Raw genomic sequence first — 13798 nt, 5'->3', positions numbered from 1 at the left:
AGTTCTAGCTCATTGTACAAGGAAATACCAAAGCATCTGGGAGGCAGAGAGCAGAGGGGAAAAAAATGAATGATAGTGTTCAAGTCTAGCAGAAGTAGAAAACGGACCCAATCAAGGCTGAGGACCGAAGATGAATCAGAAGAGAGAACAAGAGAGATCCCACATGCGTGCACCTGCTAATGGTCTCACATCAGGGCAAGAGTATTTCCAGGATCTAGATAGCATCACAAACCAACAGTGGTCTCCAGCAATTGCCAACATGACCTACAATCACTACCCCCAGGCTAGTCTTACAGGAGAGACAAGGAAACACCATCAAGCAAAGCATGTTGTATCAATTTTCAAGGAGCTCATCCTCAGGGATGGATAAGGTGACGTTTATTAAGTAATAGAAAAGCAATACAAATACCAATAAGATCTCTCTGTTGAGGCTAGCTAAGGGAGCCTTTCTTCACAAGAGAGAGCACTGGCATTGGACTTGAAAGGATGAGAGAAAGTTTCCAAAATGAATATATAAAAATCTATGTTATGCAAAAACAAAACAAAACAAAAAAACAACAAATGTCAGGTTTGTTTTTTTTTTAAAGATTTTATTTACTTATTTGACAGAGAGCGAGCAGGAGAGCACAAGCAAGGAGAGCAGCAGAGGAAGAGGGAGAAGCAGACCCCCCTGAGCAGGAAGACTGACACAGGGCTTGATCCCAGGACCCTGAGCCAAAGGCAGTCGCTTAATCAACTGAGCCACCCAGGTGCCCCACAAATGTCAGTTTTTATCATTTCAATCATTAAACACATAAGAAGAAATAGCTGTGAGAGAGGAGGCCCGAGAGGAGAAAAACTGCAGCGTATGTAGAAACACACTCTTTTAAAAGAGATGGACTAGGACTTCCAGAGTCAGCTGTTAGAGTAGCATTAAGGTGATTTCAAAATTGTAAGGTAATTATCAAAATACATGTTTCCCGGGAAATCCCTCTAACAGGGATAAAGTATACAAATAAATGTAATAAGATTAAAAGAGAGATTGATACCAAGTTATATTAAAGCAAATCAATCAATAGTTTCAGTCTACACCTAAAAATGGCATGTATTCAATTTCTCTTATTTTAAGGAGAATAATCACACTGGATACCAGAAATAAGGTAGAGATCCCACTGAACAGAAAAATGGGAATAGAAAAAGGAAAAAAAAAAGAATCTTACATAAATTTGCTAATTTTGGCTGAGCTTAATATCAAATAACCAGGTAAAAAGAAGCTTACCGAGTCCTAGAGTATACAATTTATAAAGGAAAGGGTTTGTACAACAAAACTATCAAAGCAAGGTGACTTAACAGATTCCTACATCATTTAAAACTTAAACCTGATGGCAATACTAATTACTAGCACGAGATCAGTTAATTCGTAGAGCAAGTCAGGATTCTATTAAGAACTGATTTATATAAGGTGTTTTTATTTTAAAAAGAAAGAAAAAGGCATACAGACATGACCAAAGTACAGTCAATCAAATATATGATAATTTCAACTACTTAAGAAACAAGGATGAGCAAGTTCATTCTAAGGATTTGTGGCTCCCAAAGCCTCTGACGTGCCTTGGTGAGGAAGCACCTGTATCTGTCTGTGCTCCCCTAATTCAACTGTAGCCACAACTAAGAGCCGGCCATTACATTCCCAGCTTTGGACCCAATGCCTGACCTAGAATGGCCTCAGCAAGCATCAGTTACAAATGAACCAGAAGGGAAAACACTGATGTTATCAAAGACCTTGTTTCTATTTTGATTCACATATGCTGCGTGGGTGTCCTTTTAACCTCAAAGATCTGCCCGATTTGTCAAATGTTTTATGGCTTAAAGCCTCATCGGCAATGAACCCAAGTACGGTGCCCACACCCTGGCATGATCTGAAGGTTTGTTACCAGAGAACTGAAAAAGAAAGAAATCAAGTTAAGAAAACTAACTCCTTTTAGAAGAAAAGAGTGTCACACTGTAGAAAAGCACCTGGCATCACTATAATCAGATAATCTATTCATAATCTCATTCACATGGTCACTATGTTCTACAGATCAAATGGAAAAGACAGAAGAGCCATAAGCTCACGTTAAAAATGAAGATACATTTTAATAAGTCAAACCCTAGGAACCTGATATTTGGTCCATCTAAAACTTCATCCCAGGTAAGTGAATGTCAGGTTTTTTATTTCTGGTTTTTTGTTTTTTCTTTTTAATTTTATGTAACTCAGATCCCTCCTACTACCTTTGAAGACTGTGGTAAGCATGGTGGTCCCAAATGGAGAATAACTGATCTACAAAAGAAATAAGCAGAATCCTTCAAACAGAGACTTCCCTATTTTTCGTCATTTCTCACATAATTCAGGATGAGAAAGACATTTATTGGAAGAGAACGTCCACCTCAAAAAAAAAAAAAAAAGGTAAAAGATCTGAGGGCAATATCCATTCACAAATACCGATAAGCTTTGATAGTTACAGAAAAGTTAGATAGTAGCTATAGTTCTTTCTGCCTTTTCATCTATCTACCTCTGGACTTATTTTATATCAACAGATTGAACTGAGTATACAAACTGCTGGGGCAGGTGGGGATTAAAATGACCAAGACCTATAACCAAGAAAATCACTGAAAGTGCATGAGGTTATCAAAGAGAAAATACATTTAAAAACTTCTCTACTTTTCATCTCCCTTGAATCCCTTCTTTAGTCAATTACGCAATTATTAAATTAAAATAAATTGCATAACCTGTCATATAAACATTACAGGGCAAAACTAATAAATAAACCTTCAAAACAGTTTTTCCCCTTAAAGGAATCTCAGAAAAATCCCTACTTGCCAGAAGTCCTTAGCATAGATTAAAGTTAAATTATCAATTTCATATGAAAGACTTACTCTGTGCAGCTGCCTCCAAATTTTGTCTTTGTTTTGATGTCATAGTCTGGATTTCACCCCTTGACTTCCATTCTTCACAAATCTTCAGACTTGTTACAGAAAATGTCACGCATTCAAGACACAGTAGCCATGGCAAGGTTGTCTGGGGCCCTTAACATGCTGAAATTCCAACCGCAACACTGCCTTCCGTCCCTGGCCCTCAAGGCCTCTCTATACTTTTTTCTAGGCCTCTCTCTTTTGTTAAGATCAGCAACTCAAGCTCAAAGTTCCCCTCTTTTTCTTTTTTTACTTATATTTGTTTCGTTTTTATTTTTGTTTTTTCAAATTTTTATTTAGATTCTCGTTATATAATATACAGTGCAATACTGGTTTCAGGAGTAGAATAAGTGATTCATACAACACCCAGTGCTCATCGTAACAAGTGCCCTCCTTTAATACCCAGTTTTTAAAAAAGATCTATTTTAGAGAGACAGTGTGCATGCTTACGCGTGAGGGGAGGGGCAGAGGGAGACGGAGAGAAAACCTCAAGCAAAACCCTCCCAAGTGTGAAGCCTGGCACAAGGCTCAATCTCACAACCCTGAGATCATGACCTGAGCCAAAACCAAGAGTTGGACACTCAACCGATTGAGCCACTCAGGCACCCAATACACATTTTTTTTTTACTTTTATTTGGAAAAAGAGCAACACAAAACAGGACACTACAAACAAAAAAAGTCACAGCTTCTGTTGTGAGAATCACAAAAACCCTATTCTACCTTTCCTCAGTACTTATGAATAGAGCCACTTTTTATAATGGTTAATGGATCCAGAGAGCAAAGAATTATCCTGGACATATACATGAAAGTACATTTCAATAACCTAAAGAAAAGTTATTTTGGAAACGAGACTTACACCTAACCATTTCAGTCCATGTCACATTTAGGTATCTTTAGTTCTCTCCATGTATACAAACTGACCTAGTGTTCATTTTCTTTAAAGACTATTTGAGAGAGAGCAAGCACAATGTGGGGGGCAGGTCAGAAGGAGAAGCAGACTCCCCTCTGAGCAGGGAGCCCAATAGGGGACTAGATTCCAGGACTCCAGGATCATGACCTGACCCGATGGCAGTCGCTTAACTGGCTGAGCCACCCAGGTGCCCCTCTACCGTTCATTTTTAACGCAAATCAAATAAATAGTTGGTGTATATCTGGCATGAAACTTTTTCAAATCCAATTCACTGCAGGAAACTAATGCAATGAGAAACTTCGGTCAGCTCAAAACTCTACATCATTTCACACTATGGACAAAACAGGACCCTTCAGCCTCCGAAATGAGACTTCCTAGATGTAGTTTTCCCTACCCAAGGTTTCCAGCAGTTCCTATCAATCATTATTTTATTTTTAAGATGTGCAATAAAACACAGCTGTTCACACACTCTCCTAAAACTATAAAATCTGATAAGTTCAGATAAAAAGGAATGTGCCTCATCAGTTTACTTTGGTACTTATTAGCAATATGAATCATACCAAATTCACTCTTTCACAGTTGTAATTACTAAGCAATTATATGCCAGACACACCACTAGGCACTGATGTGACAACCAAAGGACCTTTCTGACGGCACCTGCATAACAACCTGACTGCAAGCAAGTGAGAAGTTCTAGGAAAGTGAAGTTACTGGTTAAATGGCTTTCCAACTTCCAGTGCAGTAACAATGTGACATTTTCAGTTGGCTAACATAAAGATAGCTAAATTTAGAATAAAGCGTTTTCATGGTAATCACATAGGACAAGAAAAAATCATTATACAAAATCATCCATAATCATCTATTCCCTCTAGTGTCACAACTACCTCTGTCCGCAGATGTGAACTTACTGATATAACAGGTTTGCAATCTAAGACACACAGCCTTGATGCTGAGGATACTAAAGAACTCGGCAATAAGACAGAATCATCTGAAATATGCATCGATATACCCAAAATCACGTTCTTCTGCCTATCTAATTTGGCTTAAAATTTTACATTGCTAACCTCAGTAGAAGTAGCCCTTTGAAAAAAGCTCAAGATTTCATGGAAGAGCAGAGGTTCGAAACAGTAAATGATATTTAATACTATTTTCTAGCCTAGAGCTAAAGCTATAAAAAAATCAAAGAATAATGTAAAAAACAGTTAATAAAATCTGTTTCTCACAGGAAAACTCACAGAAGTATTAATTCTGCAAAACTACTGCATGTTTATATTTTTCAGCATCCCCAGAGGTTCTAACATACTGTTCGTCTTTTTTTTTTTTTTTTTTTTTTTTTTTTGAATCTGGTCACCCTGTCGATACCTTATTGTTAGATGCTAGGATGAGTGAAGTTGGAGGATGCTTTTTATTGCTGCTCAAGCCAAAACTACTTACACTTCAACAAACCCTTAGTGAGTACTCAGGATTAACATCCACAGCGTTGATACATGAGATACGGTGTAGTGATGCTACATTGTAATTCTGTCCTTGGGGGGCCATCCTGTGGAAACCACCCATAGAAACCACTTAACAGAGCAGACCCATTCTTTTGATAATTCAATAATTATATCACTTTGTTCTAAGTTCAACTTTTTGGTATTGTAGTTAGATTCTGGAATATTTAATAGTCATATTAGTCCTAAATAGATTAAGAAAATAAAGAAATAATAAATGCTAATTAAGATTACCTTTGCTCCAAAGATGACGAACACATTTGTCCAGAGGCTGATTCAGAACCACAAGGCAGTATTTCAACTTCCCTGTGGAAATAAAAGAAGTAAAATAAGTAGGTAAACAGAGTACTCTGTTCCCCTCATTTGAGTCTGGAATCACACTCTACGAATCCAGATTTTCAGTCTCCACAGAGCTAAATTTCAACCACAGCTAATTTCTCAGACTTTCATTTTAAAAGACACCATAGTTCAGCTAGATCTACTGTATCCAACATGTCTGTGCAACATTACTGCATTACTGAGGAATTGATTATAAAAATAATTTATCTTAAAAACAATCGGGTAAGCTTCTTTTTGTAGGGGATGAGGGGCAAAAATGGTCTTAAAATGAATTCTCATCCTTATGAGATATCCACCCCTTTGACACAACTAGTCTTCTATCTGGCTGGTCCAACACCATCCTGACACTATTATTACTGGAGTTTTCACACTCATTCTCATTTATTTTCTCTCTCCTACCCCGTCTCTCTCTCCTCCCCATACAAAACTTTTTGTGTGTATGCAGAGAATCCCACTAGCTCTTTTCATGACTCTTTTACTCCAACTTTTTTGATGACACTCAAAAGATGAAGACACTCAAAAGACAGAGAAAAGTTACTTCTCCAACAGTCATTCTAAGTCCTTTATAATGTACTAAAAATAGTGCAAAGCAAAATGCAATCAGGCTGTTGAAAACCTGTCATTCAGCTCAGTCCAAGCACTCCATTTCATTTATGGAAGAGAAATGTTTGTTTGGTGATAAGAAAAATTAAGTTTTTAAGCAATCTCAGTGTTAGAAATGGAATGCGATAAGGAAATGAAAAGGGGATGCCATCATCCACAGCACACATTCTTAAGTGCTGATTATAAAGCAGGCACTGAGAGTACAAAGAGGCATAAGATTACAGAGTATCTGTGAGATAAAACATTTATAATAAAGAGGATTTATTCTACAATACAATACAACACAAGTATATGAGAAGGACCAGGTGATACAAAGATGAGTATGGCAGGAGTTCAAAGCCCAGAGAGTCAATAAGGTCTGGTGTCCCCCTAGAAATCTTGTGAAATGCAGATTTCTGAACTTGATCTTAAAAGGAAAAAACAATTGGAAAGAATAAAGGAATGGGCATTCCAGACAAGGAAAACACCACACAGGAAATTGCTATCCTTTACCATTAGGGTTACCACCATGCAGTTTCAGAAGCAATGCCTTAATGACAGGAACCCAAGACACTAACACCAGCATCCCAGATTTCATACTCCTTAAACAGACAGAGGAGTTGAAGTTTAGGCACCCAAGGAGTATTTAAAAGGGATGCAGAAATGAGTAGTAAAAGCAATTTGTGTCTATTTGGTAATCATGCATACAGAAATAACAGCCACGGTCGAAGAGCAGCCTAGCAGCTAAGATATTGCAAAGAAAAGGCAGAGACAAAAAAACAAAGAAGGAAAGCAATATCATACTGTTTGGCTCACCACTACAGAGCTGAAGGACATCGACAAAGGAAATGCAGAAGGAAAGCCAGAAAGGTACAAGAACGAAGAGGGCATTTCCCAGAATGCACTGTCAATAACACAGCGTGCTCTAGAGATGTCACAGAGGCTAAACAACCAGAAAAGGCCAATGAGGAGCGGAAATCTCAAAGCAAAATCTGAAAAGTCACAGTGGGAGCCTCAAGACAGGGAAGAGAACAAGCAGTTAGTAAACCAGGAGGAGAGATGCCTCCTCTTAAAAAAATAAAAAGTGAACGATGAGAAATGAAGGGAAATGTCAGCAAAGTTGAGAGAAGATTTTTTAAACATAGAAACACTCTTATACTCTGAAGAGGAAGAAAGGCTGGGATTCATTCATTCATTTGGCAGGCATTTAGAGAGCACAATATACTCCTGTTCAGGCACCACTGAGCTTGCAGCCCTCCTCTCAGCCTACGGATGAGAGTCAATACCTATCGAGATCGAGGTACATGGAGACACGCAGAACCGAAGCAGAGGTGGAGTGTGGCTGACTTATTTATAAGGAGACAAAACCAAAGTGAGAATATGGAATTAGAGTACAATGTGAACCATTTTAAAACAACCACTGTGAGAAGCCATTACAAAAGGTGACAGTCCACAATTTTAAAACTGCGAATTCATTTGGAGTTCACTACAATTAGAGGACGTCAGGTCCATCTCTAATTTCAAGATTCTTCACACTAACTCTGGAGAGGGGAAGCAGGAGTAGGCACAAACAAGTTAAGACAGTGATGACAGGAGGTTTGAGAATTGGCAAAGTCACTTGTCAAGAGGTGAAGAGAATCCAGGACACTCCTTTGGGCCACATTACTGTGAAGGATTGTGGCAGAGACCAGTAACTGCCTCATGATATTCTTTCTCTTTTTTAACAACAGAATCCTGAGGGGGTTTTCATTTTGTTTCATTTTTGATTTTTACTGTGTTTTGCTGTTTTTTGTTTTACTGGGCGCATTACTCTCCAGGTGAAAAACTATATCCCCCAGACTTCTTCGTAGCAAAATGTAGTTTTAAGAGTAAAGAGTAGACGTAGATTAGACCTTTATAAGTTACTTATAGGGAGTCTCCTTAAAACGGAAGGGGCCCGATCCTCTGTTTCCTGTCTTCCTCCATCCTGCCACCTGGATCAAGGATTGAGGAATCGCTGAATAAAATTTTAGCAGCCACCTAGGATCATTAAAACAAGAGCGACAGCCTGAAGGAGCTGGATCCCCCGTGACTCCATGAAGCAAGCCTCCATTCTACCACTTCATTGTCTGCTTACAGACTTCTTTTATGTGAAGAAAACTAAACGTGGATTTTAAGTCACTGTTATCTGGGGTTACCTTATCTTGTAGAGAAAAACTGAATTTTAATTAATGCAATGATCAGGCTGGGTTGAGATAATCTAGATAGGAATTAGAAGAGGACTTTAAAGAAGAACAGGCATGCATTAAAATGCAAGAAGGAAAACTTTAACCCATTCATTCACTCAACATGGATGGAACATCAATGTAAGAAATTCATAGCCTGGGGGGCGCTTGGGTGGCTCAGTTGGTTAAGCGTCTCACTCTTGATTTTGGCTCAGGTCAGGATCTCAGGGTGGTCACATCCAACACCCCCTCTCAACCTCCCCACCCCCAGGACTCCTCACTGGAGGGAGGGGTGGCTGCTTGAGATTCTGTCCTTCTCCCCCCTCACTTGCCTCTCTCTCTAAATAAATCTTTTTAATAAATAAATCTCTCTCTAAATAAATCTTTTTAAAAAAATTCAAAGCCTGACACATGCTAAGGGCTTAATATTATGTTAATGGCAAGGAGTTAGTAATTTGGATAAACCAATGGTCTTTTAATATTCGACAAGGTCTGCACTGCTAAAAAAAAGTATTCAACAATATGATATGTATATTTAAATGAATGAATGAAACCACCTTCAGTAACAGATTCTTTGATATGTAAACTCAGCATTTTTGTGGCTCTAAGAGAAGTGTGATGAGGGGGAAGGGCTTTATTATCCACATTACTGCTCCTCTAAACCAGTACTTTCACTAAGGTAATATCTGCGAAGGCATTTTTGAAAAGAATGATACAGTATGAAAACATATGGTACAGTTAAGTTATTAAAAATCAAGAATTAACTACTTTAGCAATTTCTATATATAACATATATGTGTTAATCTCGTTCTATCTACAGGTACTTAGGTACTAGGGACTGATACTTTTTCCTTGTCTCATCTAGTCTCCTCTGGCATTTTAACTTGAAACTCAGTTCGACATTCCCATCAACTCAAAGCCCTCACGATTACTAATCCACAGGTTGCAGAAAAAGTAGCATCCAAACTACCTATTGTAACTAAACAGTTCATGGGAATATATCTCAATGCAGATACTCCAAAATCTGGAACTCCACAACACTCTGGGGTACTAAATCATGGGACACTGCCTTTGGCTCGAAACTTACAGAAATTTATATAAAGAGAGAAAGTCAGGAACATGGAAATAAGGAAATGGATAGTATTACCTCAAGTATTTCACAAGCTATCACAATGATGCAGTTCTGGGATACACAAACAGATTTAAGAAAAGGCCATGAAGAACTTCCTCGTTACACTACAAAGACTATAAATTTTTAAATCGAGTAACCTAAGGCAATCTCAAAGAGAAATATAAGAATAGACGACATGATTTTAAGGGTAAGAGAACGTTTTCCTTACAAAAATATATAATACACTCCATTTTAAAGAACTGAGAACAATGTAGACTGGTTTCAACTCTTCAAATATTAAGTCAGTAGTACTAGAATTGCTTTCTCAAAAGGATTTCAATTACAGAAGATGGAAGATCCCCAATCCTGGCTATATCAAAACACAAGTGTCCAAAGGTACCTGGAAATCGTGAAGTAAGTACAAAGAGAAATTGCTACAAACAGGATCCTAAGGAGATATGACATAAATATAGCATGGTACGTGAAAGGGACCCAGGAGAAGAAAATTAACATTGGGTAAAAACTAAGGAAATTTGAATAAATGATGCAACAAATAATAAACTAATACTAATATATTAATACTGGTTCATTAATTATACAAATGTACCATAATAAAGTAAAATATTAATATAGGAAAAATTGAACATGGTAGGGGGGTTATATGGGAATTCTCTTTACTATTTCAATTTTTCTGTAAGTATAAAGCTGTGTTAAAAAAAAAAGGCTATAAATTATTTTAAGTTCTGGAGCAAAGAAAAAAAAAGACAGAACTAAGAACTATTCCATAAAGTAATGATTTGGCAATTACTCCAACAAGGGTCATTAGAGCCCAAAAGTCTGTTCGGACTTCAGGTATAAAGCCAAGAAAAAAGCCCACTACAACAGATGGCAAAGATAATTCTATTTCATTTTGGAAAACTCTATTAAATCAAGATTTTCTTTTAATTAAGAAATTCAAGGACAACAGAACAGCAAATACCAAGAAATCCAATTTCTTTTTATTTCAGAATTCCAAAGTGAAAATTAGATTGTTTTTAAATCCAATTTACTTAAACAGAAAAAGAAAACATTTCACCAGTTTCCCTCACCACCATACCTACTTCTGGCAACCACCAATCTGTTCTCTGTATCTACAGGTTTGGTTTTGTTTTACATTCAAATATAGAAGACATCATACGGGATTTTTCTTTTGCTTATTTCACTAAGCATAATGACCTCAAGGTCCATCCATGGTGCAGCAAATAGCAAGATTTCATTCTATTTTATAACTGAATAATTGCATTATATAGATATAAAATAGACACACATACACATCTATAAAATAAATATGTAGGCATACACACCAAAATTTCTTTAACCATTCATCCATCAATGGACACTTAGGTTGCTTCCACATCTTGGCTATTGTAAATAATACTACAATAAACATGGAGATGTTTATAGCTGATCAAATTATAAATTAGTGCTTTTGTTGTCTTTGGATAAATACCCAGAAGTAGAATTGCTGGGTCATATTGTAGCTCTATTCTTAATTTTGTGAGGAACCTCCATACCATTTTCCACAGTGGCTGCACAAATTTATAGTGCCACCAACATGCCTGAGGGTTCCCTTTTTTCCACATCCTCACCCAACACTTATTATTTCTTGTCTTTTTGATAATAGCCATTCTAACGGGCACAAGGTCATCATCTCACGGTAGTTTTAATTTGCATTTCCCTGATGATTAATGACAATTAGCATTTTTTCATGTACCTGTTGGTCATCCATGTGTCTTCCTTAGGAAAGGTCTATTCAGGGGTACCTGGCTGGCTCAGTTGGTAGAACATGTGACTCTTGATCTCATGATTCTAAGTTTGAGGCCCATGCTGAGTGTAGAGTTTACTTAAAAATAAACTCAAAAAAAAAAAAAAGAAAAAAAAAAGGTCTTCTGCCCATTTCTTCATTGAATTGGGTTTTTTTTGCTATGAAGTTGTACAAATTGTGTATTTTGGATATTAGTCCCTTATCAGATATATGATTTGCAATTGTTTTTTCCCATTCCATAGGTTGTCTTTTCATTTTGGTGAGCTATCCTTTGCTGCACTGCAACTTTTTAGACTGATGTCACAACTCATGCTTTTGGTATCAGATTCAAAACTCATTACCAAGACCTATGTCAAGGAGTTTACTACCTATGTTTTCTTCTAGAAGTTTTACGGTTTCAGGTCTTATGTTTGAGTCTCTAACCCATTTTGAGTTTATTTTTTGTGGATGGTGTAAGATAGTGGTCCAGTTTTATTCTTTTGCTTGTGGATGTCCAATTTTCCCAGCACCATTTATTGAAGAGACTGTCTTCTCCCCACCTGTATATTCATGGCTCCTTTGTCATCAATTAATGACCACATATGTATGGATTTATTTCTGAGCTGTCTAGTGTGTTCTATTGACCTATGTGTCTGTTTTTATGCCAATACAATACTGTTTTAATTACCATAGCTCTGTAATGTATTTTGAAATCAGAGATTGTGATGTATCCAGCTTTATTTTTTATCAAGATTGCTTTGGCTATGCGGGGTCTTTTGTGCTTCTGCAAAATTTAGGATTGTGTTCTATTTCTGTGAAAACTGCCTTTGGAATGTTGATAGGGATTGCATTCAATCTGTATATTGCTTTGAGTAGTATGGACATTTTAACAATATTAAATCTTCTAGTCCATGAGCATGGAATATCTTTCCATTTATTTGTGTCTTCAATTTCTTTCATCAATGTCTTATAGTTTTCAATATATAGATCTTTCACCTTCTTGGTTAAATTTATTCGTAGGTAATTTATTCTTTTTGACAAAATTGTGAATGGGATTATTCTCTGAATCTCTGATAGTTCATTATATTATATAGAAATGAAACAATTTTGTGTACAACTTTAATGAATTAGTTTATTCTAACAGTTTTTTGGTGGAGTCTTTATGGTTTTCTATATAATATCACATCATTTGCAAATTTTGACAATTTCCCTTCTTTCTTTCCAACTTGGATGCCTTTTTTCTTTTTCAAGAAGCTTAACTGCTGTGTCTGGAACTTCCAGTATTACGTTGAGTATAAGTGGTGAGAATGGGCATCCCTGTCTTATTCCTGACCTTAGAGGAAAAGCTTTCAGCTTTTCACAGTTGTCATATATGGCCTTTATTATGAAGTAGGTTTCCTCTATATCCACTTTCTTGAGTTTTTATATAAATGGATGTTGAATTTTGTCAAATCCTTTATCTTATCAAGATGATCTTAGGATTTTTATCCTTCATTTTGTTAATGTGGTGTGTCATGTTGACTGATCTATGGATGAACCATCCTTGCATTCCTGGAATAAATCCCACTTGATCACCATGTATGATCCTTTAATATATTGTTGAATTCGATATGCTAATATTTTATTGAGGATTTTTACATCTATGTTTATCAGGGATATTAGGCTGTAATTTTCTTTTCTTGTGGCATCCTTGTCTGGTTTTGGTATTAGGATAATGCTGGCCTTGTAAAATGAGTTGGGAAGAATTCCCTCCTCCATTTTTTCTAAGATTTTTAGAAGGATTGATATTAACTTTGATTGTTTTAGAACTTACCCTGTAAAGCCATTCTGGTACTGGACTTTGTTGGAAGGTTTTTGATAACTGAGTCAATCTTCTTACTAGTAATTGACTGGTTCGTTTTTTGTATTTCATCATTATTCAGTCTTGGTAGGTTTTACGTTTCTAGAGACTTACCTATTTCTTTTAGGTTGTCCAATTTGTTGGCATATAGTTGTTCATAGTCTCTTATCCTTTGTATTTCTGTAGTACCAGCCGTAACAGCTTCTCTTTCAGTTCTGATTTTATTTGAATCCTCTTTTTTTCCCTTGGTGAGTCCATCTGAAGGCATATCAATTGTGTTTATCTTTTCAAAGAATGAGCTCTTACTTTCATTGATCTTTTCTATTGTCTTTTTAGTCTATTTATTTCTGTTCTCGTCTTTGTTAATTCCCTCCTTCTACTAACTTTGGGCTTCACTTTTTCTTCTTTTTCTAGTTCTTCGAGGTGTAGTTAGGTTGTTTATTTGAGACTTTCATTTGGGGTAGGCAGTCATCATTATGAACTTCCCTCTTTGAACTGCTTTTGCTGCATCCCATAAATTTTGGTAAGTTACATTTTCATTTTCACATGTCTCAAGGTGTTTCTCGTTTGATTTCTTCTGACTCATTGGTTGTTCAGTAGCATGTTAT

At 36.6% G+C, this 13798-nt stretch overlaps 1 protein-coding gene across 2 annotated transcripts in view; it reads right to left on the bottom strand.

Moving 5' to 3' along the window:
* Nucleotides 1–13798, bottom strand: part of TPK1 (thiamin pyrophosphokinase 1) — a 319082-nt gene that overhangs the window by 244081 nt on the left and 61203 nt on the right. For both annotated transcript variants that reach the window (XM_045792418.2, XM_045792417.1), the window contains exon 3: nucleotides 5566–5637. In XM_045792418.2, coding sequence (XP_045648374.1) covers nucleotides 5566–5637 — 72 coding nt within the window. The remainder of the gene's footprint in view (nucleotides 1–5565; nucleotides 5638–13798) is intronic.

This window comes from Ursus americanus, chromosome 3, assembly GCF_024610735.1.
Source record: "Ursus americanus isolate L20-20 chromosome 3, mUrsAme1.1.p, whole genome shotgun sequence".
Lineage (NCBI taxonomy): Eukaryota > Metazoa > Chordata > Mammalia > Carnivora > Ursidae > Ursus > Ursus americanus.
Note: the sequence above shows the minus strand (reverse complement) of the source record. Positions and strands in the feature narration are given on the sequence as shown.